Source organism: Tachypleus tridentatus, chromosome 13 (genome assembly GCF_004210375.1).
Source record: "Tachypleus tridentatus isolate NWPU-2018 chromosome 13, ASM421037v1, whole genome shotgun sequence".
Taxonomy (NCBI): Eukaryota; Metazoa; Arthropoda; class Merostomata; order Xiphosura; family Limulidae; genus Tachypleus; species Tachypleus tridentatus.
Genome location: NC_134837.1, coordinates 126,223,981 through 126,245,762, shown reverse-complemented (window position 1 = coordinate 126,245,762; position 21,782 = coordinate 126,223,981). Strand labels below are relative to the sequence as shown.

Below are 21,782 nucleotides of genomic sequence, written 5' to 3'. Positions count from 1 at the left end.
GTAGAATTACATTTACAGAAGATCTTGAAAAGTCTTTTCTTCAGTCTTAATTGTTTAGTTATATTCCTATAATCTCTCAGTATTGTTCAAATTGAGATTAAATATCTATATATCCAAAAATGTTACAAAAATACACAGGCTTTCATAGGGTGTCCTAACTTTTCACATGACTGTACATTCTATTTACTCATCATTTTACCACTTATCAATAAATATTCTTTGGTTAATTAGAGCCACTTGAAACTGATTTACTCCCTACCCTCTTCTTTCACATTGAAAGACCAAGATATCAACTTTAGAGACATCATGTGTAAAGTAGTTTATATATATTTACTTGCCTTATTTTTCAACAAGGTTATATTGGTGTCATAAAAAAAGTGAACTAATCACATGTATAAAAGAATGCGTCAACTTCAGACCACAGACAAAGTCAGATCTACTGGAACATGTCACAGGAAAACGTAATGTTTTCATTCATTCTAATTCATTTAGGATCCTTGTAAGAGTCTCTGACTGTTGAAGCTTCGACATTAAAGAGTCTTTCAATTCATAAGCCGAGGCCTGAAATCAACGTAGTTAGTTCCTTGGGAAAACATTTTAGGTAAACTTCAATAATTACGGGTGAAATATGTCATGCTGGAATAGCAAATGATATTTTACTGCACAAACATTCTTAAAAATGTACCTTACAAGTTCAGATCTATAACAATTAACTCTGTCTGGAAGGTAATTCACATCCTGTACCAGGAAATGATTACAAAACTTTGTCAGTAAAAAGTTCTTCCGACGTACAACCTAAATAAGGTATATATCAACTACTCATGTCTGCAATTTCTAAGGTAATAAAGATACAGGAAATTGATTTCATTTCTTAGCTTTGTGTATAATAACTTACAGACAAAGTGACTTTAGATGAAGACAAAATGTAAGGTTAACTGCACATGGAATAGAAAGGGAAGACAGATTTATTAAAATTAGTTTTACAAAAGTAAATTCGCTTACTAAACAGTCCATGTTGCTGATACACTGAAAATAACCTCATAGCGTATATATTCTATCTTTCATTTTAAAATTTCGAATAGTAACAATAAATACTCTATCATCTGACAGTTGGCTCATACATGAAGATTAAGCAGTGCTAATAAGACTTTGTAGATTCCTATCATATGTTCAGGATTCACAACGGGGTACCTTTCCCTACATTTGGAGACACTATGTCATCATTTTCAAAGTTGCATGAGACAAACAGTTTAATTTTTATTCTGTAAATATGTTAGATTCTATTATTTATTTAACACAAGAGTCATAAAGCATTAGTACAAACATACAATATATATGATACTTATCTTTGTCATTTTAATATTTTCACTACATAATTGTTATATAGATGTACATATGCAGTGAAAAGTTCATAAATATGCTATGAATGAGTTACACATTATGTATTTCAGAATAACTAGATAAATACTTTAATTCTTTATTCTGTTTAACTTCATCCAAGGTGGATTCTTAGACATTAATAATTAACACAGTTAAGAGCACAAGTACTAAACTTATGAATCACAGTCTCCTAGTCATAGCAGTGGTACATTAAAACTCATGAATCACAGTCTCCTAGTCATAGCAGTGGTACATTAAAACTCATGAATCACAGTCTCCTAGTCATAGCAGTGGTACATTAGATTTCCTATGTTAATCCTGGGAGAATTTTAATTTTTGCTTTAACTAAGTTTTGATAAAATTTTTATGACAGGATATGAATTTATAATGTATATGTAACTTCACTGATTACAAATGATCTGTTTAACATAAGGACATTTTTAATTCTGAGAATCACACTTCAGTTTGTGAATACAAGTATAATTACAGTGATGATGCAACAGCAGATTTATTCTTCACAATTATGTAATAAAACAGCAACAGATAGTAGCATCACGATGGTTTACAGCTACAGTGTCGACACCTAATTAAGTACCAAGTAATCGCATTAAATCAAGTTGTTCTAATCATACAGCAGTCCAGTAACATAATTAACATGATGCTCCAAAGGAGTTAAGTAGACATAATAGCCAATAAACTGCAAAGCTAATTCACAGTTATTTATTAAATGTTAATGCAACAGATTAAAAGATAATACTTGTACTTTTCTTAACTGAACTAATCACAATTAATAAGAAATTTTCAAATGTTCCTAATGTTAGTTGAACATTTTTTTAATACTAATATCAATAAATTTGTATCAAGCACTGCCAACTGTTATTTTTGTCCAAAAGAAAACAACAACAACAACAACAACATTGAAACCAAACAATGTACACATGGTGGACAAAAGTCACTAGTAATCATCATAATGGAATAAAATGTTCTTGTTTCATTACAGAAATATGAACATCTAGTCTGTATTCAATGGTGAGTTAATTATAAAAGAACTGCTAAAGCACTTCATACACTTTGTCCAATGAACACAGATTAAAAAACATTATACATTTTAAGACAGTTCACAATACAGATGTGAACACATAATACATATTTAGTTTGTGTTCACTAACATTATCTATTTAGTTCAACACAGAGATATGTAGAAATATTAAATATCCAATCCAATGAGGAAATGTGTGGAAACATTACACATCTAATTCAATACAGAAATCTGTAGAAACGTTAAATATTTAATACAATACAGAAATGTGTAGAAACGTTAAATATCTAATCCAATACAGAAATATGCAGAAATTTTATATATAATTAATACATAAATGAGTAGAAACATTAAATATCTAATACATAAATGAGTAGAAACATTAAATATCTAATTCAATATAGAAATATGTAGAAACATTAAATATCTAATTCAATACAGAAATGAGTATAAACTTTGTAAATGTAGTTCAATACAAGATATGTAGAAAATTTACCTTTCAGCTTTGCTGCAGGTCGGATGGTGAAGGATAGTTTGATCATCTTTCATCTCCACGACACACTGTGTCTCCAATTCTATCTCTACAAGAGATGCATTTTATACACATCTGTTATAAATACCAGATATGTCCAACATTACCTTGTTAAAACAATAATCTAATTAACTCAGAAAACTTTACTGTAAGCCTAACAATAATTCAGTAACATCATTTCATTACAATCAGCTCACTATTATTTATGTGGAAGAATATTTTTTGTGATATAATACACTGTCAACAAAAACAGTATTTTTTAATATGAAATAAAAGACAGCACACATCTTTCAGCAGCCCCTGTTAACCTTCTAACTTAATGTAAAATTGAAAGATCAGAGAGAAAAGAAAAAAAAGGATTCCTTTATCCATCAAGATGTCCCATCCATTAAACTAAACTCAGAGCCACTCTTTATCATTGACACTAAACTCAGATCCACTCTTTATCATTGACACTAAACTCAGATCCACTCTTTATCATTGACACTAAAATCAGATCCACTCTTTATCATTGACACTAAACTCAGAGCCACTCTTTATCATTGACACTAAACTCAGATCCACTCTTTATCATTGACACTAAACTCAGATCCACTCTTTATCATTGACACTAAAATCAGAGCCACTCTTTATCATTGACACTAAACTCAGATCCACTCTTTATCATTGACACTAAAATCAGAGCCACTCTTTATCATTGACACTAAAATCAGAGCCACTTTATCATTGACACTAAACTCAGAGCCACTCTTTATCATTGTCATATTTATAAAGGCTTCACTTCAACTATCTTAAATTAACTAAATCCACCAATATGAAATAAAAACCACCCACCTTGTGAGAAAAATAGAACTGGTTTAGATGAAGTTCCTTTATACCCTCCCAAAATGTATAATTGTCTCCCCCAATCCTATCATTTTCATTATTAGGTAAAAAAAATAATAAACTGACTCTATCAATTTTAAACAGTCCTTGATAGCAGTCTTTCTATCTCATTCTAGCAGTCCTCCTCCAAACTCTTAACAAGTCAATGTCTTTCTCAATGCAAGAAGCCCAAGACTGATCACAAGGTTCCAAATAAAGCCTAATCATTAACATATGCAAGAAAAGTGTACCTCTTTAAAATTATGTACAATATTTCTGTAAATAGAACCTAGAATTTTATTTGCTCTACTGTTAAATAGGGCATGACTGATCTACAAGAACAGTATCCTTTTTTAACCACCACTGTCAAGGTTATTCTCATACAATCTGACAGTATCCTTTTTTAACCACCACTGTCAAGGTTATTCTCATACAATCTGTACTCATAATTCAAACTTTGATAACTACACATATTATAATCAAAAACCATGTGCCATTTATTTGCACAAATTAATAAACATATAAATGCTTTTGTTAAGCACTGCCATCCACCTTTCATCCACAAACACCCTAGACAGTGACATCTTCAGTAAATTTAAATAATTTATTAATTATTTCTTCACCTATTTTCATTAATATAAAATGAGAAAGACGAAAGGTCTTATTACTGAGCCCTGCAGTACACCACTTGTGACATTAATCCATTTATAAAACCCTGTGCTTTCTTCCATTCAGCCAGTTTTCTATCTGATGAGCCATTTAATCCCAAAACCTAATATCTGAGATATTTATTTATCTAGTTTGATTTTACAATTAGTTCAAACAAAGTATCACCAAGTCTATAAACATATTTTGTAAATTACTGTCACTCTTATCACACATTACACAAACCCATAAGCAACTTCTGGTTTCATTTACTGAGTGTTTAAACTTCACATTAAATAATAATAGAAACTAAATTAAAATTAAGTATTATAAAGTGAAAGAGGACTTTCATGTTACACCTAAAAATGATTCTTAGTAGCTATTTCTACAAATATATCTCTTTTGAATGTTCATATTAAACTTTAAATCAAAAAGTCAATAAGTGAAAATCAATGCCAAGACTAGATATTCAACCTGAGGCCTCTAGCTAACATGACTAGTGCTGTACCACTGAACTATCCACTTGAACAATCTAATCATCTTTAATAAGACAGTCATTATCCTCCTTCAGAAAGTAAAAACAAGTTAATGTTCTAAACTGTAAAATATTAGACTGTCTGCTCATATAATAGAAAAGTTATTTGGTGTTTTAAACAGGTATGAAATTATCAACTCTAAAATATAATCAATTTGTCTCACTACCTTAACAGCTTATATGAAGAAACCTGGTGTATCTATGTTTTTAATTTCTTCATTTCAAATACTTTAATTACTAACAATGATACTCTTTCCAAGCAAACAAGTTCTGAACTTATAAAACTCATCTATCTCCACAACCATCCTAACAGTACTCATCTGAACCCTCGCCACATGCATGGTACTATCAACCGTAAGACAGTCATGAGATACTTAATATAGATGTGATGTAAAGTGTGTAATAAAATCTGTTAAGAGCACATACGTGTGGTATGTAACGTGCACTTAAGTGTAGAGATTCCAAATATGTTGAACGGAGAGTTTCCTGAAGGTACAAAAGAACCTTTGAAAAACATTAAAAATAAAACAAACCCCACATCTCAAAACCAGAAGGCAGTCCAAACATATTCCCCTAGCCAGCACCCAACATTCACATACTGTTGATTAGCTCTTGTACTCTTTCTTTTTAATTTTTACTAACACAAACAACTCTCAAGTTTCTTTTAACAAATTACTGTGGCCACAAGGCCACAGACTCAACAGTCTGATTGAGGTTACATGACATAAAAGGGTCAAGAATTAGTCCTTTAGAACATATAATTACACTCTATACTATTACAGTATAAAAACACTCCAATTGTAAAGTACAATACTGTAGTGTAAGTACAAGTTTCAAAGTCTCACATAGTACATTAATATGCTCTGAGGATGGTAATTTAATTTTTTGTCTTTTAAACATCAAGCGACCAAACTAACATATGTCATTTCTGTAACCTTGTTTCAACTGTACTTAAAATCCATTGTACAAGTTGTTATGGAATTATTCATTTCACTAAGATAAGATATGACACAAAGTTTAAATCGAAATAAATAAACAAATGTTTCATAGGATCAAGAAAAAAGAGCTTATAATAGGAAGACATTTTAATATTAAACAGTTGTGTCAAAAATTTATGACGAAATGGTTAAATTAATTAATTTAGTGACTTATTTGAAATGGATTTTGTACAAATGCACTGTTTTGAAAGATATTTTAATTATGTGAAGGGCTTGAGTTTTATGGCTACCAATCTCACAATTTATAATACATTTTTCATAGCTGGCAATATGAAACAGTACATTATTATGTATTACTAAACTATAACAAGCCCAAAAATACTATGGACTATGTAACTACACCTGCCCAAAAAGTATTCATGCCCTAATTTAAAAAGAGAAGGAGATTCAAGGATAAATAAATACATATATATAGACTATTAAATCAAGTGTTTGAATCATAATACTGTATCATCAGTTAACAAACAGAAAAAATTAACTGTTACATTTCTAAGATCTTATAATAATAACAAATGAAACATAATAACATAACTATATGGAATTTGGTACTTTGGATTATGAGGTAATTTCTTGAATGAATGAAGTATATGCTAAAGATTAACAAACATAATAAAAAGTGATTTAAGACACATTACTGAATAATCAAATAACCTTATGAACATTTCTGAAAAACCTTTTACTAACATACAAGCCATACTTATTCCCCTACATGTAAATTATCATTAAAAAAAACTGTGATAGAATATTTAATTGAGTAAATAATCATAAGGCTGTTATGTATGCATTGGAAATAACTTTATTTCCTTTTTTTTTTCAGAAAGAGGCAATTTTTAAAGGTTACAGTCTGTGGGAGTACATCAAATAAAACATTACAAGTGCAAAAATAATCCATGTAGTAGACAATGGCCCACAAATCAATTAATAAATAATAATATCTCAGAAATGTACGATTATGCATGTATTGTTATGGAGCTTTCATCTTTCTAGTTTTTGTTAAGCTCCGTTTTTCTCACGTTGCATGTACTATTTTAATGTTTTAACTACACAAGACTAAAGTTCAGACACTTCAGTAAAGCTTATACATTTGAAGTACTCAAGAAAATATTTTCCACTCATTTAAAACTAAAAACGTAGGTTTAGTATTTATCTATTTGTATTTGTATATAGATGATTCACCTTCGTTGCTACAAGTAACAATATAAATGCCCGGTACAAATACGAGAGACTGGAATGTTTACCATGCGTTAATACTACGTTTTCGTGAGGAATTTCCCAATTTATCGATATTTGAGCCGGGATAAACCACGTTTGTATCACAAACCTAGAAACCTAAACTCAATGTGAAACCACGCAGGCAGCGCTTTCCTGTGTTACATCACACCGCTGTACTATACAGTAATTTCAAGACATAATTTTCGTCGTAACTCAGCGCAAGATACAGCCGTATATATCTAGGCCTAACTTAGTTACTCACCTCGTCGATTCAGTGGTCTTACACGAACAGCGACTTTTACTTTATCTGATGCCATATTTCGTTGAATTACTTATGTACCTGCTAAAATCTCAACTAAATAATGATTAATGGGATTTAAAGTATCATTTGTAGGAATGGCTACAAGAAGGACATTCGTCTTAATGTATTATATACAACAAAGTTACATTCTTGTCCCTCAGATTACAGGCGTGGACAACACAGGCTTCACACGCCGACATTCGCCATGTTTTATCTCAATATGACGTAACATCACATGAGCTCATCAGACAGCGTGGTATATAATGACTAAAAAAAGCAGGCATGCGTACCTATGGACTGTAGCGTCATCTCTAAGTTAAAAACTGTATTATTATAATTTCTTATAGTAATAATTTTCGCAAGATGATTTGTTTGTTTAAAGCTTTCGCTCAAACCCCAAACAAGAGGTAACTGCGCGAGCCGTCCCTAATGTTTAGACTACATATAAGGTAGCTAATCAACAGCACACACTGCTAACTCTTGGACTAATGTCTGACCAAAAACACTGATTTCACTGTCACTCCTATAACGTAGATCTTAATTTTTTTGTTTGGGTGAGTCTACGATAATGGGATGAGAAACAAGAAAACCTAAATTTGAATCTATATTCGGACATATTAACTTTTATAACCCATCAGGCCCAGGGAAAACGAAAACTCAATTTTAACTTTATTTTGTCATGTACAATATTTTTTCAATTTTGATATCTAGTTCGATTTCGCTTTCTGTCATGTATGAAGTAAAGTGGTTTGCAGTGATCAAGCGAAGCCAAATCAGGCTATCTGATGAATCCACCGAAATGAATTGAGTCCCTGATTTTAACATTGTAAATCCGTAGACTTACCGCTGTATCAGCGAGGGACAGTTTTCTTTTATTTTAAGATATACTACTATTTCATCGTAACCCGAGGGTTGCAGGTTCGAATCCTCGTCCCACCAAACATGCTCTCCCTTTCAGCCATGGAGGCATTATAATGTGACGGTCACTCCCGCTATTCGTTGGTAAAAGAGAAGCCCAAGAGTTGGCGGTGGGTGGTGATGACGAGTTGTCCTCCCTCTAGTCTTATACTGCAAAATTAGGGACGGCTAGCGCAGATAGCCCTCGAGTAGCTTTGCGCGAAATTCAAAACAAACCAAACCAATTACTATTTCATAGTTTTATCGCGACGCAGCTGGTGAAATATGTTTCGACGATTAAGAATGCTATTAAACATCAGAATAATCTCTCTAGTAATTAGAATCTTCATTTAAATACAAGTGTTTGAGAGAAATAAACCTCATTAATAAGATTTCTTTGTTGACAGAAGTTGTCAACTAGGCCTTTTCTTTACTTATTTTATACTGATGTCTCTAAATATTTCCGCCCCCCAGTGGCTCAGCGGTATGTCTGCAGAGTTACAACGCTAAAAACCGGGTTTCGATACCTGTGGTGGGCAGAGCACAGATAGTCCATTGTGTAGCTGTGTGCTTAATTCAAAACACTAACACCAACTCTAAATATTTCTTCACAGGTTTTGATTCTGTTTATCTTTCTTAGGCATGTTTATTAATAAATATAGCCCCCTAGTGGCACAGCGGCATATCTGCGGACTTATACCGCTAGAAATCGAATTTCGATACTCAAACAAACTATAATGTAATATATCGTATTATCGCTATCGGTGCAGGTTGTCAACTTGTTATATATAGTCTAATAATACTGTTAGTTACATTAACTGTCAATAGGCAATTGAATCAGCCTTCTAAAACAACAGTGAACTTGATATTAAACAAATATTACGGTAAAGTAATTAATTTAACCTGGAGTTATAACGGATAATGTCTGTGGTCATAGCATCCCTAACACTACCCAGTAATCATAGAGAATCAATAAAGGACACGGAGTTGAATGCTTGCATCCACAACGTCTCAACTCCTACCGTCTTTCATTGTCTGAAGGCAGTTACCACTAAAAATCTGCAATCCTAAACTAGAAATGAAGCCACTCTAAAACTTCTACAATGTAATCATTTCCCATTTGCATCTCTTTGTGACAACACAATGTTTTGGGGAAATTTCGTCAAATTATGTACAGTATATACAGTGGCGGATTTAATTGTGTGGACTCGAGAGCTAATAATTTTTGTGGGCACCATATTTCATGTAATTTTAGATTGAATAAAATTATCAACACCCCCATTAAGACCATGGGCCCTAGGGTTGAGCCTCCTCTAGCCCCACCTAAATACGCTATTGAGTATTTAGTTATATATGAAAGAACCTAGACAAACGCATCCATATTTGTTGTGCTATATGCAGAGATACAACTGTGATAAATAAATATGTCACAATTCTCGTTAAATTTATCGTCAGCGTTGTAACAACTTCCTCGGAAGTTCGGTGGTATTCGTTCGATATAATACAGCGTCATCTACCGACAGTCAAGAGAGTCAGCTTTTATGAAATAACAGTGAGAAATGCCCATTTAACGTTTTGCTGTTGACTTCGCCTCGAAGTTATAGTTTTGATCACAAATCTATATACAGTTATATAAGTATATGTATCTCTCTTCAAATTTTAATTTTAAATTATTGTAAACGTAATAATCAATTAACGTAATAATATAAGAAGGGAATTAATACAAATCAATAATTTGATATACAATATAATTTTATTTATTTAATTAATAAAAAGCTTCAAAATTGAGAATAAGTATAAGCAACTTACCAGAAATAAAATAAAATAAGATTGAATCAGTTAAATAAAAAATAAATAAATTAGATAATTAAAAGGAAGAGTTTCGTGCAGAACAAAAATTAATAGCAAAGCCTTAAAAGAATAAATTACCATACTAACAACACCCTTAGTAAAATGTGCAATGGCCAGATGGGTTAAGGTGTTCGACTCGTAATCTGAGGGGCGTGGGTTTGAATCCCCGTCGCACCAAAAATCCTTACACTTTTAGCCGTGGGAGCGTTATAATGTTACGGTGAATCACTGTTCGTGGGTAAAAGAGTAGTCCAAGAGTTGGTGGTAGGTAGTGATGACTAACTGCTTTCCCTCTAGCCTTACACTGCTAAATTAGAGGCGGCTAGCGCAGGTAGCCCTCGTGTAGCTTTGCGCGAGATTCGAAACAAACCAAACGCGATATTTGTTTATGCCAACCCTTCAAGACAATCAGCTACATATGACAGTCACAAGTCAATAAATTTCTAATTTTAATTATGTCCCCAAATTATATTGTTACTTGTATCTACAACAATATTGGGAAGACAACTATTTTTATTTATTTATTTATCTGCAGTATTTAACTAAAAAATTGATCTTCAATATCGAATATTAACGCGTTCGAAACATGTAATTAACGCTTTATATTCATTCTCATCTGACGTTAGTCTCGTCATTAGCATAGCAATCTACTTCCTGATAATCAATGTAAAATCACTGATTTACGTTAAGAATATTTTTGTAACGTACTTATAAAGATTAACAACATATTTACTTTCCTGATCACATACAGTTTATGAGAAAATCATCTCACCCCTAAATCTGTACCCAGATGGCGCAGTTATAGGTTTGTTTGTTTGTTTGTTTATTTTTTAATTTCGCGCAAAGCTCCACGAGGGCTATCTGCACTAGCCGTCCCTAATTTAGCAATGTAAGACTAGAGGGAAGGCAGATAGTCATCACCACCCACCGCCAACTCTTAGGATACTCTTTTATCAATGAATAGTAGGATGACTGTTACATTATAACGCTCCCACGGCTGAAAGGACTAGCATATTTGGTGCGACGGGGATTCGAACCTGTGACCCTCGGATTACGAGTCAAATGCCTTAACCCGATTTTTTACAGCGACAAACCTTTAGTCCTATCACTGCGAGGTCCAGCATGGCCAGGTGGTTAATGTCATCGACCCGTAATCTGAAAGCCGCGGGTTCGAATAACCGTCACACCAAAGATGCTCCATTTTTCAGGTATGGGGGCGTTATAACGTGACGTTCAATCCCACTATTTGTTGGTAAAAAAGTACATAGTATGACATACCGATTTTAGAAATGTAAATCGACAGACCTTATATATATATTCTCGAAAAAGAATTCAAAACTTATCTGACCACAGCTCACCGAACAAGGGCTTTATTTGAACAAAGCCAACTAACTGTGAATTGTGTTTCTAAAATCAAAAGCAAGGATGATACTGAGAACTCCTATTTGTAGGTTTATAGTTAACGTGTTTAAACTAATTTAATTTCATAAGTTACTGCAGGTGCCTGTGGAAAGTATTTTCAAAGTAACCTATTTTATCGTTCTTAAAAATAATAAAATAACCTTTTCCTTACCTATGCATAGCTAACTAATAGTTCGACCAAAGGATGGTTATGCTAGAAGTGTATATACGTATTTTTATGCATACATTATATTTTACATAATATGTATATATAAAACGGGGCTATCTCTTTATAAACGATACTTTTTTTCTGAGATTCTATATTTCAGTTAGTTTTGTTTTGTTTTGAATTTCACTCAAAGTTACTCGAGAACTATCTGCACTTGGCGTCCCTAATTTAGCAGTGATTTGGTTTGGTTTTGTTTTAATTTCGCGCAAAGCTACACGAGAGCTGTATACGCAAGCCGTCCCTAATTTAACAATGTAAGACAAAAGGAAAACAACTAGTCATCATCACCCACCTCCAATTCTTGGGTTATTCTTTTACCAACGAATCGTGAGATTGACCGAAATGTTATAACGTCCTCACAGCTGAAAGGACGAGCATATTTGGTGAGACGAGAGTTTGAAACCGCAACCCTTGGATTACGAGTCGACTGCCTTAACCACCTGGCCACCGGGTCCCAATTTAGCAGTGATAGAATAGAGAAAAGGCAGCTAGTCAATATCACCCACTCTCACATTATAACGGCCCCACAGCTGAAAGGGACAGCATGGTCGGTGATGGGACATCTCTATCTAATTTCCATAGCTATGACCAGAAAGTTGTAAAATTTTCAAGCTATGGTCTTTTTTTCTCTAAAAATTAACTTTTTAATAATGCATATTTATTTCAGTAACACACACACACACACACAAACACAAAATAACAACTTTGAATTCAGTTTTAGTGTGAAACGTTATGTTGTAAATTCACACAAACATTGTTTTTTCACAATGGTGCAAATTTTGCTACACAAACACAATCTTGGTTAAACTATAGCAAAATGGATGATTTAATTGATGGATTTAATCATGTTTCATGTATTTTCTAGCAACACAAATAACATGTAGATTTCTGTTCAATATTGTGTTTACTTTAATGCATTGTTCTATCATGTTTTCACACTCTTTGTTAATTTAAATTTCATAAACACAAATAACATGCAGTTTTCTGTTCAACATTGCGTTTGTTTAAATGCATTGTTTTATTATGTATCACATTTTGATAATTTACATTTCATAAGTTTCAACACAAATGTTGTGGATCATCCAACGTTTTTGAGTTCTGTTTTGTTAGCCAGCAATATGTTTATATGTTAAACACAATTTGTTTATACTGTCGTTACTGTGCTTTCTGGGATCTTACTAATTAAGTTGGTTAAAAATTATACGCACTCCAAAAAAATATGTTCATAAATCTTATTTCAAGGAAGTGAAAATAATTAAACTGAAAGCTCAGTTAGAAAACAAAAAGTTAAATAGTAAATTCATTTATCAACATTATAGTTCCAGATCCTGCTCTTCTAGAGTAGAACCGACTTTCTTCTTGTTAATTCTTTTAATTCCACCTCTAGATCTGTGTAGTCTGTATAAAAACAAGTGTATAGCATATATATGTGTGAGGTATGATTGGTTTGTTTTGAATTTCGCGCAAAGCTACACGAGAGCTATCTGCGCTAACCGCCCCTAATTTTGCAGTGTAAAACTAGAGGGAAGGCAGCTAGTCATCACCACCCACTGCCAACTTTTAGGCTACTCTTTTACCAATGAATAATGTGAATGACCGTCACATTATAACGACTCCACGGCTGAAAGGGCGAGCACGTTTGATGTGACTGGGATTCGAACCCGCGACCCTCGGGTTACGAGTCGAGTGCCTTAACCACCTGACCATGCCGGGCCCCTCAGGAAGGAAAAACGACGCAAATGATGCTACCAAACAAATACCTCCTACAATAAGATACGGTATGTATTGCTAATATGTCCCTTGGTGATAGTAATATGTACTCTTTACTAATTCGTTTGAACTAATACTGTTGAAAATATTGAACAGGTTAATAGTTGTTTCACAAGAAATTTTAAGGAATACAAGAGCTTCGTGACGTATATAGCATAAGAAAAAAATAATGTTTTTGTTTTAGATCATTCTTAGGCAGTGATTGCTAATAATTCAAAGTTACAGTGATTTACAGTTTTTATCCAATGAAACAGCGGTTAGTTTACGAGCTTGTAACGTTAAAATCAGAGGTTCGATTCGGACACAGCAAGAGGACCAGTGTAGTTTTGCTCTAAACCATACAAATCAATCAATAGTTAGGCATGGATATAATATTTCTAAATTTCCAAACGATATTTCAGTAATACTTCAAAGGTAAAATTTTTATTCAAAACGTTCTGTGGTTAATTAAAATAATCAGTCTTTATTGACACCTGTAGTCTGTCTTTTGCACTAAGTAAATTCTAAAAATTATATTTAAAAAAACCTATAGATAAAATTTATTAATTTGAGTTATGTCTTAAACGCATCTGTATCCTTGGGTTTCATTTGAGCTAGATTTAAATCTGACTTTATGATATATCTCTCATTAGTTTTCAATATTCAGATATGTTCATAGATTTACAGTTGATAAATGTTTGAAACCGAACATATTACCAGATAGACGATGTAAGAAGTACAAATCATTGTTACACAGGCAACAGTGGCACTGGTTCCAATTCCAAGAGCCCTGACAGTGGTTGGGTGAAGTCCTGTTGCCTGCTGATACGTGACACGAATTCAAACAAATTTACCTAAAATAGACAGTGCTGTAGTAGCGATAGGCAAGTCCGTAACGAAGAGCCAATGAAACTGTAAGATACATTTAAAAATAACGAAACCAGTTAATATAGTTGGCGCGAAAAGTACATATTACTCACATTTCAATAGAATAAAGTCGGTTCTTTCAATTAAAGTAAAATAATAAAGTTTTAGAAGCATCTATATTAACTTTGTTGAACAGGAAAGTCACCTCATTGGTATTCGTTTTGTGTTGTTTTACTTAGAGGATACTTGGAGTTCTGTAAGAACTTCACTTGTATATAATGATTTATACTAAACCACCATAATATCAAAAATCCAAGTACCTTCACTGAATTGTAAGCAATATCAATTGACGTTAATAAAGTTGTCCTTCTCGGTAGAAGGTAAATTCGCTATAGTTATTGTTAGATGTATGTTAGGATCTGTAAAGAACAAGTGTAGAAGGTAAATTCGCTGTAGTTATTGTTAGATGTATGTTAGGATCTGTAAAGAACAAGTGTAGAAGGTAAATTCGCTGTAGTTATTGTTAGATGTATGTTAGGATCTGTAAAGAACGAGTGTAGAAGGTAAATTCGCTGTAGTTATTGTTAGATGTATGTTAAGATCTGTAAAGAACAAGTGTAGAAGGTAAATTCGCTGTAGTTATTGTTAGATGTATGTTAGGATCTGTAAAGAACAAGTGTAGAAGGTAAATTCGCTGTAGTTATTGTTAGATGTATGTTAGGATCTGTAAAGAACAAGTGTAGAAGGTAAATTCGCTGTAGTTATTGTTAGATGTATGTTAGGATCTGTAAAGAACAAGTGTAGAAGGTAAATTCGCTGTAGTTATTGTTAGATGTATGTTAGGATCTGTAAAGAACGAGTGTAGAAGGTAAATTCGCTGTAGTTATTGTTAGATGTATGTTAGGATCTGTAAAGAACAAGTGTAGAAGGTAAATTCGCTGTAGTTATTGTTAGATGTATGTTAGGATCTGTAAAGAACGAGTGTAGAAGGTAAATTCGCTGTAGTTATTGTTAGATGTATGTAAGGATCTGTAAAGAACAAGTGTAGAAGGTAAATTCGCTGTAGTTATTGTTAGATGTATGTTAGGATCTGTAAAGAACAAGTGTAGAAGGTAAATTCGCTGTAGTTATTGTTAGATGTATGTTAGGATCTGTAAAGAACAAGTGTAGAAGGTAAATTCGCTGTAGTTATTGTTAGATGTATGTTAGGATCTGTAAAGAACAAGTGTAGAAGGTAAATTCGCTGTAGTTATTGTTAGATGTATGTTAGGATCTGTAAAGAACAAGTGTAGAAGGTAAATTCGCTGTAGTTATTGTTAGATGTATGTTAGGATCTGTAAGAACGAGTGTAGAAGGTAAATTCGCTGTAGTTATTGTTAGATGTATGTTAAGATCTGTAAAGAACAAGTGTAGAAGGTAAATTCGCTGTAGTTATTGTTAGATGTATGTTAGGATCTGTAAAGAACGAGTGTAGAAGGTAAATTCGCTGTAGTTATTGTTAGATGTATGTTAAGATCTGTAAAGAACAAGTGTAGAAGGTAAATTCGCTGTAGTTATTGTTAGATGTATGTTAGGATCTGTAAAGAACGAGTGTAGAAGGTAAATTCGCTGTAGTTATTGTTAGATGTATGTTAGGATCTGTAAAGAACAAGTGTAGAAGGTAAATTCGCTGTAGTTATTGTTAGATGTATGTTAGGATCTGTAAAGAACGAGTGTAGAAGGTAAATTCGCTGTAGTTATTGTTAGATGTATGTTAGGATCTGTAAAGAACAAGTGTAGAAGGTAAATTCGCTGTAGTTATTGTTAGATGTATGTTAGGATCTGTAAAGAACGAGTGTAGAAGGTAAATTCGCTGTAGTTATTGTTAGATGTATGTTAGGATCTGTAAAGAACAAGTGTAGACTGTAAATTCGCTGTAATGAACGAAAAAATTTATTTTTACGAACGTTTAACGTCGCAGAAAGCTAGCAGACTTGTTTCGGTATGATTGGGATTTCGGCATCAATAGTTTTAAAGAGAAAAATGCACACGTTTGAAGTATTTTGGTCTCCTGTTCATTTTCAAGTTATCTTAAATAATTGTGTACCAGTAGCATAAACGTAAATTATTGATTAAAACGTCTTACCTTTTTAAAGAACAATATACCATTAACATAATTGATTTCATTTTTTTTCAGAAAACTTAGGTTATGTTAATTTTAGGTCTAAACATGACTAGTTACTGTTAAATCGTTCTTTGTTTAGTACTTGTGGTAATATCAAAATAAGCTAATATTTCAAATTATAACAAATGTTTTCTAAAACCACAACTTCATTGAGTTGGTAAAAATATATTTCTTCTAAAACATTCTAAGCCACTTTAAGAATACTGTAAACAATGAGATATTATAAGCTTCACTTCTTAGAAGTTCGAAAGTTTTTCACTAAAGCCTGACGATAAGTGAAAGAAACATTCGCTTGATGACGACAGTACTTATCTGTGAAAACATTATCAGATACCAAGATGTTGAAGCCATCTAATAATATGAACATGACGCTAGTCCATCTTCCCCATAATGTTTATATCAGGAACACGGAGAAGAAAATTCCAGGTTCGTCAAGAAAGAAAACATCAAGAAATTCGTTTCCATAGAAGTTTGTAGGATTGACCACGAAAGCTTAAAAAAAACTATGGCGTTAAAGAAATTGTTCAGATTTATATTTCTTAACTTAAACAGTTATAAATAATTACAGGCCTAATTTTTCAGAACATTTAGGCTAGTTTAAAATAAAGATTGAAATCTTCCTTGGTTTCCTTAATGATAAGATAACATTGTGTAATTAAACAAATGTCATGGATATTCAGACGAACCTCTTAAATGCTATATAGACTTGTTTTTGAATCAAATTAATCAATGTTAGTGAAGAAAAACTTAACTAAGGCAATATTATCAATAGGACTAAGTTTCCTCTCTCGTAATTTTACCACCGTATAACAGAAACCCACTCGTCGAATGTCATAGGAAAGATGTACAACAGAACAAAAGAACCCTGAATGGTCATTGACAGTAATGTCCTGTTACAACAATAGGTGCCCATCTGATCTAATTAGTTTTAGTGTAAAAGTACGTATTGTTGTTTGTTTGTACCACATGTTTACTGGGAATATTTTGCTCTCCAGTAAAATAAAGGGAAGGTAATTGTCCACGAGAATTATCAAGAGGAAATACTCCAATAGTGTTTTCCTCGAGTGACGGAAACATCCAATCAAGAGATGTCCTGCTCTGCCTTTCTGCTATGAGAGGAGAGACATCAACATATAACTGACTTTAAATATTCCACTCCTGTCACCGTTTAATTTGTTTTAATGTATTAGTTAACATCAGCTGAATCACCGAAATGACTCTGTGAGTTTATTAATTTGCGAACGAAACTGTGCCTTTCAGCACTTAAAGGAAATAAGTTATACTATTTAAACTTAACATTCCTTGTGCACCGTATCAAATATGTTACGAACTTCGAAAAATGCACTGTTCTTTCGCAATTTTGTTTCTACCCTGGTTCCTTATGGCAGCAGCCAAAGAATAAAAACATATATATTTATTATAGTCTGTTTGTTCCTTGGCACCATCTGCGCTCTGTCTATTACATGGAATCGAACCCCGGATTTTAACGACGTAAATTCACACACTTACCGCAAACAAGAAACTGTATTCTAACTGTCTGGGTTTTCAAAAACTAAATGTTATTTTGGGAATCGAACCTGTTTACTTGCCCTTCGTAAGTCCTGATATGGAAATACATAACGTTATTATACAAAATATTAGTTAGACTATTCATGAATTAATGGGATCATGTTTCTTATTCCACTGATTTCTTACGTCATCACAGGTTTATGCACGTGTTTTGAAAACTACTTATGCCTCAATAATCAGTTGTTTCTAAAGCAAAATGGTGCATCAAAGCAATCATAGGCGTTTTATGTGAAATGGTAACATAATTAAACTGCCACCTGAACCTAATGACAAAACTTTTATTGGTACTTATGTGACAAAGGAATTGCTACAACTGACTGTTTAATTACAGGCAGAATAAACAATAAATGCTTTAAAACTGAGTAATAAAATCGTTAACTTCTTTTGATACACATGTTTGATAAAGTTGTAGCGTCGTAAATAATCAGTGGCATATCGCATTATTCTGATATGTCCAAGAAAGACTATAGGACATAGAATTAGGACTATAAAACATTATAAAGTTTAAACGTGATTATACCTATAAGGACTTGGAACTAAACTGTAATGGGGAAAAGTCTTAATTAATTACTGTGAATATCGTGTGTAGATATACCACAGATTTGCTAGTAGTTTTAAACACAACATCACTGTTTACTGAAATTTAATTTTTATTGCCCAAAGTAAAAGGGAAAACATTACTGGGATGTAAAGTTATTGTACGTGTCGTTAGTGCAGCCATCTAAACATAAGCAATGTTAAACACTGTAAAACATAATGTTAACAACCGTGCCAAAAACTAGGGTTAGGTTTTATCAACACTAAACTTCACCAAAACAAATATGGGGGACTATTTCTTCCCCATTGTGTCACGTGTTGTTAAAATCATACATTTCACAGCAAGTAACCATTTTAATCTCTCAATATTGTTTGTACCAATCTAACAAATATTGGTATTATCAAATGTCTATAATTGGTTTGACTAATCCAGGTATAAAATAACTGTCGTTTAGAATAAACAATAAACATAAAGCCAGATACAAGATAAAAAGATCCAAAGACGAAGTCTTTCTGAGACGTTCCTTCTTCTCGGAAAATATTATTTTAATTAATATAAATTTCTAGTTGTTTTGTTTTTCATTTTTTACTGCATTTTCGCCTCAGTTCATTCTATATTCTATAGATTTTGTAGAGGCACATTTGTTATAAGTATTACGATAATTAATATCTTTTTTCCTTTTTTCGATATTCGTGGTGGGCAGAGCACAGATAGCCCATTGTGTAGCTTTGTGCTTAATTCAAAACAACAACAACAGCTTTTTATTGCATTTCCGTTTCAGTTTTGTCTCCCTCTTTTAATTTCATTTGCTGCCATCTATCGGTTTTTGTTTTAGTTGCTGCAAAGAAATACTACTTATCAAGAACTTTGTAAAAAGAAACAGTCATAGAAAAAGAAATGAACTTAATTTCTTAGTTGTGCATTTAGCGATTAAACGAAATAAACAAGACCGGGGAAACACATACATACATATATATGAATTAAATTCTACAAAATAATTATCTTGAAAGTATTGAATGAAATATATATATTTGTTTTGGAATTTCGCACAAAGCTACACGAGGGCTATCTGTGTTAGCCGTCCCTAATTTAGCAGTGTAAGACTAGAGGGAAGGCAGCTAGTCATCACCACCCACCGCCAACTCTTGGGTTACTCTTTTACCAACGAATAGTGGGATTGACCGTAACATTATACACCCCCACGGCTGGTAGGGCGAGCATGTTTAGCGCGACGCAGGCGCGAACCCGCGACCCTCGGATTACGAGTCGCACGCCTTACGCGCTTGGCCATGCCAGACCAGAAATATATATAGGTGTGTGTGTTTGAGAAACCAACTAATCATTACTGAAATATATTTGAGCAGTAAGTAACTCCCCTTCCACCCTACCTCTCAAGTTCAGCATAAGTTTAAAAAAATTCTCTGGCTACTGAGGTGGGTCATGGGTTGAGAAAGTTTTGGAAATCCTGATATTAGACAAAAGGTAATCAAGTCTAAAGCTACACAATGGACCATCTCTGCTGTACTAACCACGTGTTTCGAAACTCGGTTTGTAGCGTTATAAGCCTTTTGACTTTCCACTGAGCTACTAGAAGAGCGGTTAGAAAAAAAAATTAGTTTAGAACGGTGAAACTAAAACAGTTTTTGTTTTCTCCTTGTAGAATACAGTGGACAGAGTTTCTATAAGTTAACGTTTTGACCGTCAATAACAGTCAGTTAATGTTGCATTATTTAGTAAATAAAGGGTTAATGGCAACTAAAACACTCAGAACATGGTCACCCTTCCAAAGATTTATTTGCGAATCAGGCCCGGCATAGCCAGATGGTTAAGGCACTCGACTCGTGGGTTCAAATCCCCGTCACACCAAACATGCTCGCCCTTTCAGCCGTGGGAGCGTTATAACATGACAGTCAATCCTACTATTGGTTGGTAAAAGAGTAACCCAAGAGTTGGCGGTGAGTGGTGATGACTAGTTGCCTTCCTTCTAGTCTCACACTGCTAAATTAGGGACAACTAGCGCAGACAGCTCTCGCGAAATTCAAAAACAAACAAAAATAAATAAACACCAGGTTCACACTACGTTATTCTTCTGACATTTGTTTCTGTTTCAGATGTGATAGAAATGAAATGAAATGAATTATCTGTCTGCCATAAGTTATAGGTTAGGTTGACTATGTCCACACCTTTATGTCTCTGACTCCGTTGTTTGTGGTCCACGTGTCGCTTAAAGCCTCGTTCAGATAGAGGAGATAAAAACATCTCGAATAAAGCAAGATGCCAATAGCACAGAAATTGTCGTAGACAAGACACGTTGCTTTAGTTTAGTGACACAGAAGTTAATTTAGACGAAACACGTTGCATTATAACGCGCGAAAAAGTACACATTATACCATTTTTGCACTCAAACTAGTTATTTATCACTACGTAAAAATAAATAGATAAGCTAATAACTTCAACTATAATAAATATTTGATATAAGACAGTAACTCATTGTACTGTTCTAATAATATATATAGAGCTCGATATTAAACGTTTGAAATGTCTTCAAATGGATTTTTAAGGAGTAACAAAGAAACTGTATGTACATCAACGTAAGAACGATGTTGGAAATTATATTTTTAATATTTTTGTTTAGATGTTCATTTCCAGAGAAAGTTAGTCATACTATAACGATGACGTAACATCACGAAACTTTTTGTAGTACTTAGAAAACGAATACGGTGTAAGTGAGTGAGTTAGAATTAATTATTCAGCTCACTGAATTAAATACTTAGTTAGACATTGGGAGATCATCTTTTGATTTAATGGGCTGGTGGTGAGGGCGAGTTATAATGTGACGATCAATCCCGCTATTTGTTGATAAAAGAGTAGTCCAAGGACCGACGATGAGTGATGATGACTAGCTGCCCTCCCTCTAGCCTTACACTACTAAATTAGGGACAGCTAGCGGAGATAGCCACCGTATAGTTCTGCGCGAATTTAAAACAACAAAAAACATGGAGGTTTCCTTC

The 21,782-nt window shown here is 33.3% G+C and overlaps 1 protein-coding gene across 4 annotated transcripts in view; it reads right to left on the bottom strand.

Annotated features, from left to right (window-relative positions):
• LOC143240693 (kinesin-like protein KIF13A) overlaps positions 1–7,743 on the bottom strand; it is a 140,413-nt gene extending 132,670 nt beyond the window's left edge. For all 4 annotated transcript variants that reach the window (XM_076483553.1, XM_076483554.1, XM_076483556.1 and 1 more), the window contains exons 1-2: positions 7,468–7,743; positions 2,916–3,000 (exon numbers count right to left, since the gene is read on the bottom strand). In XM_076483553.1, the coding sequence (XP_076339668.1) occupies positions 2,916–3,000; positions 7,468–7,522 (140 nt within the window). In that variant the 5' untranslated portion in view covers positions 7,523–7,743. The remainder of the gene's footprint in view (positions 1–2,915; positions 3,001–7,467) is intronic.
• Between the last annotated feature and the right edge of the window lie 14,039 nt (positions 7,744–21,782).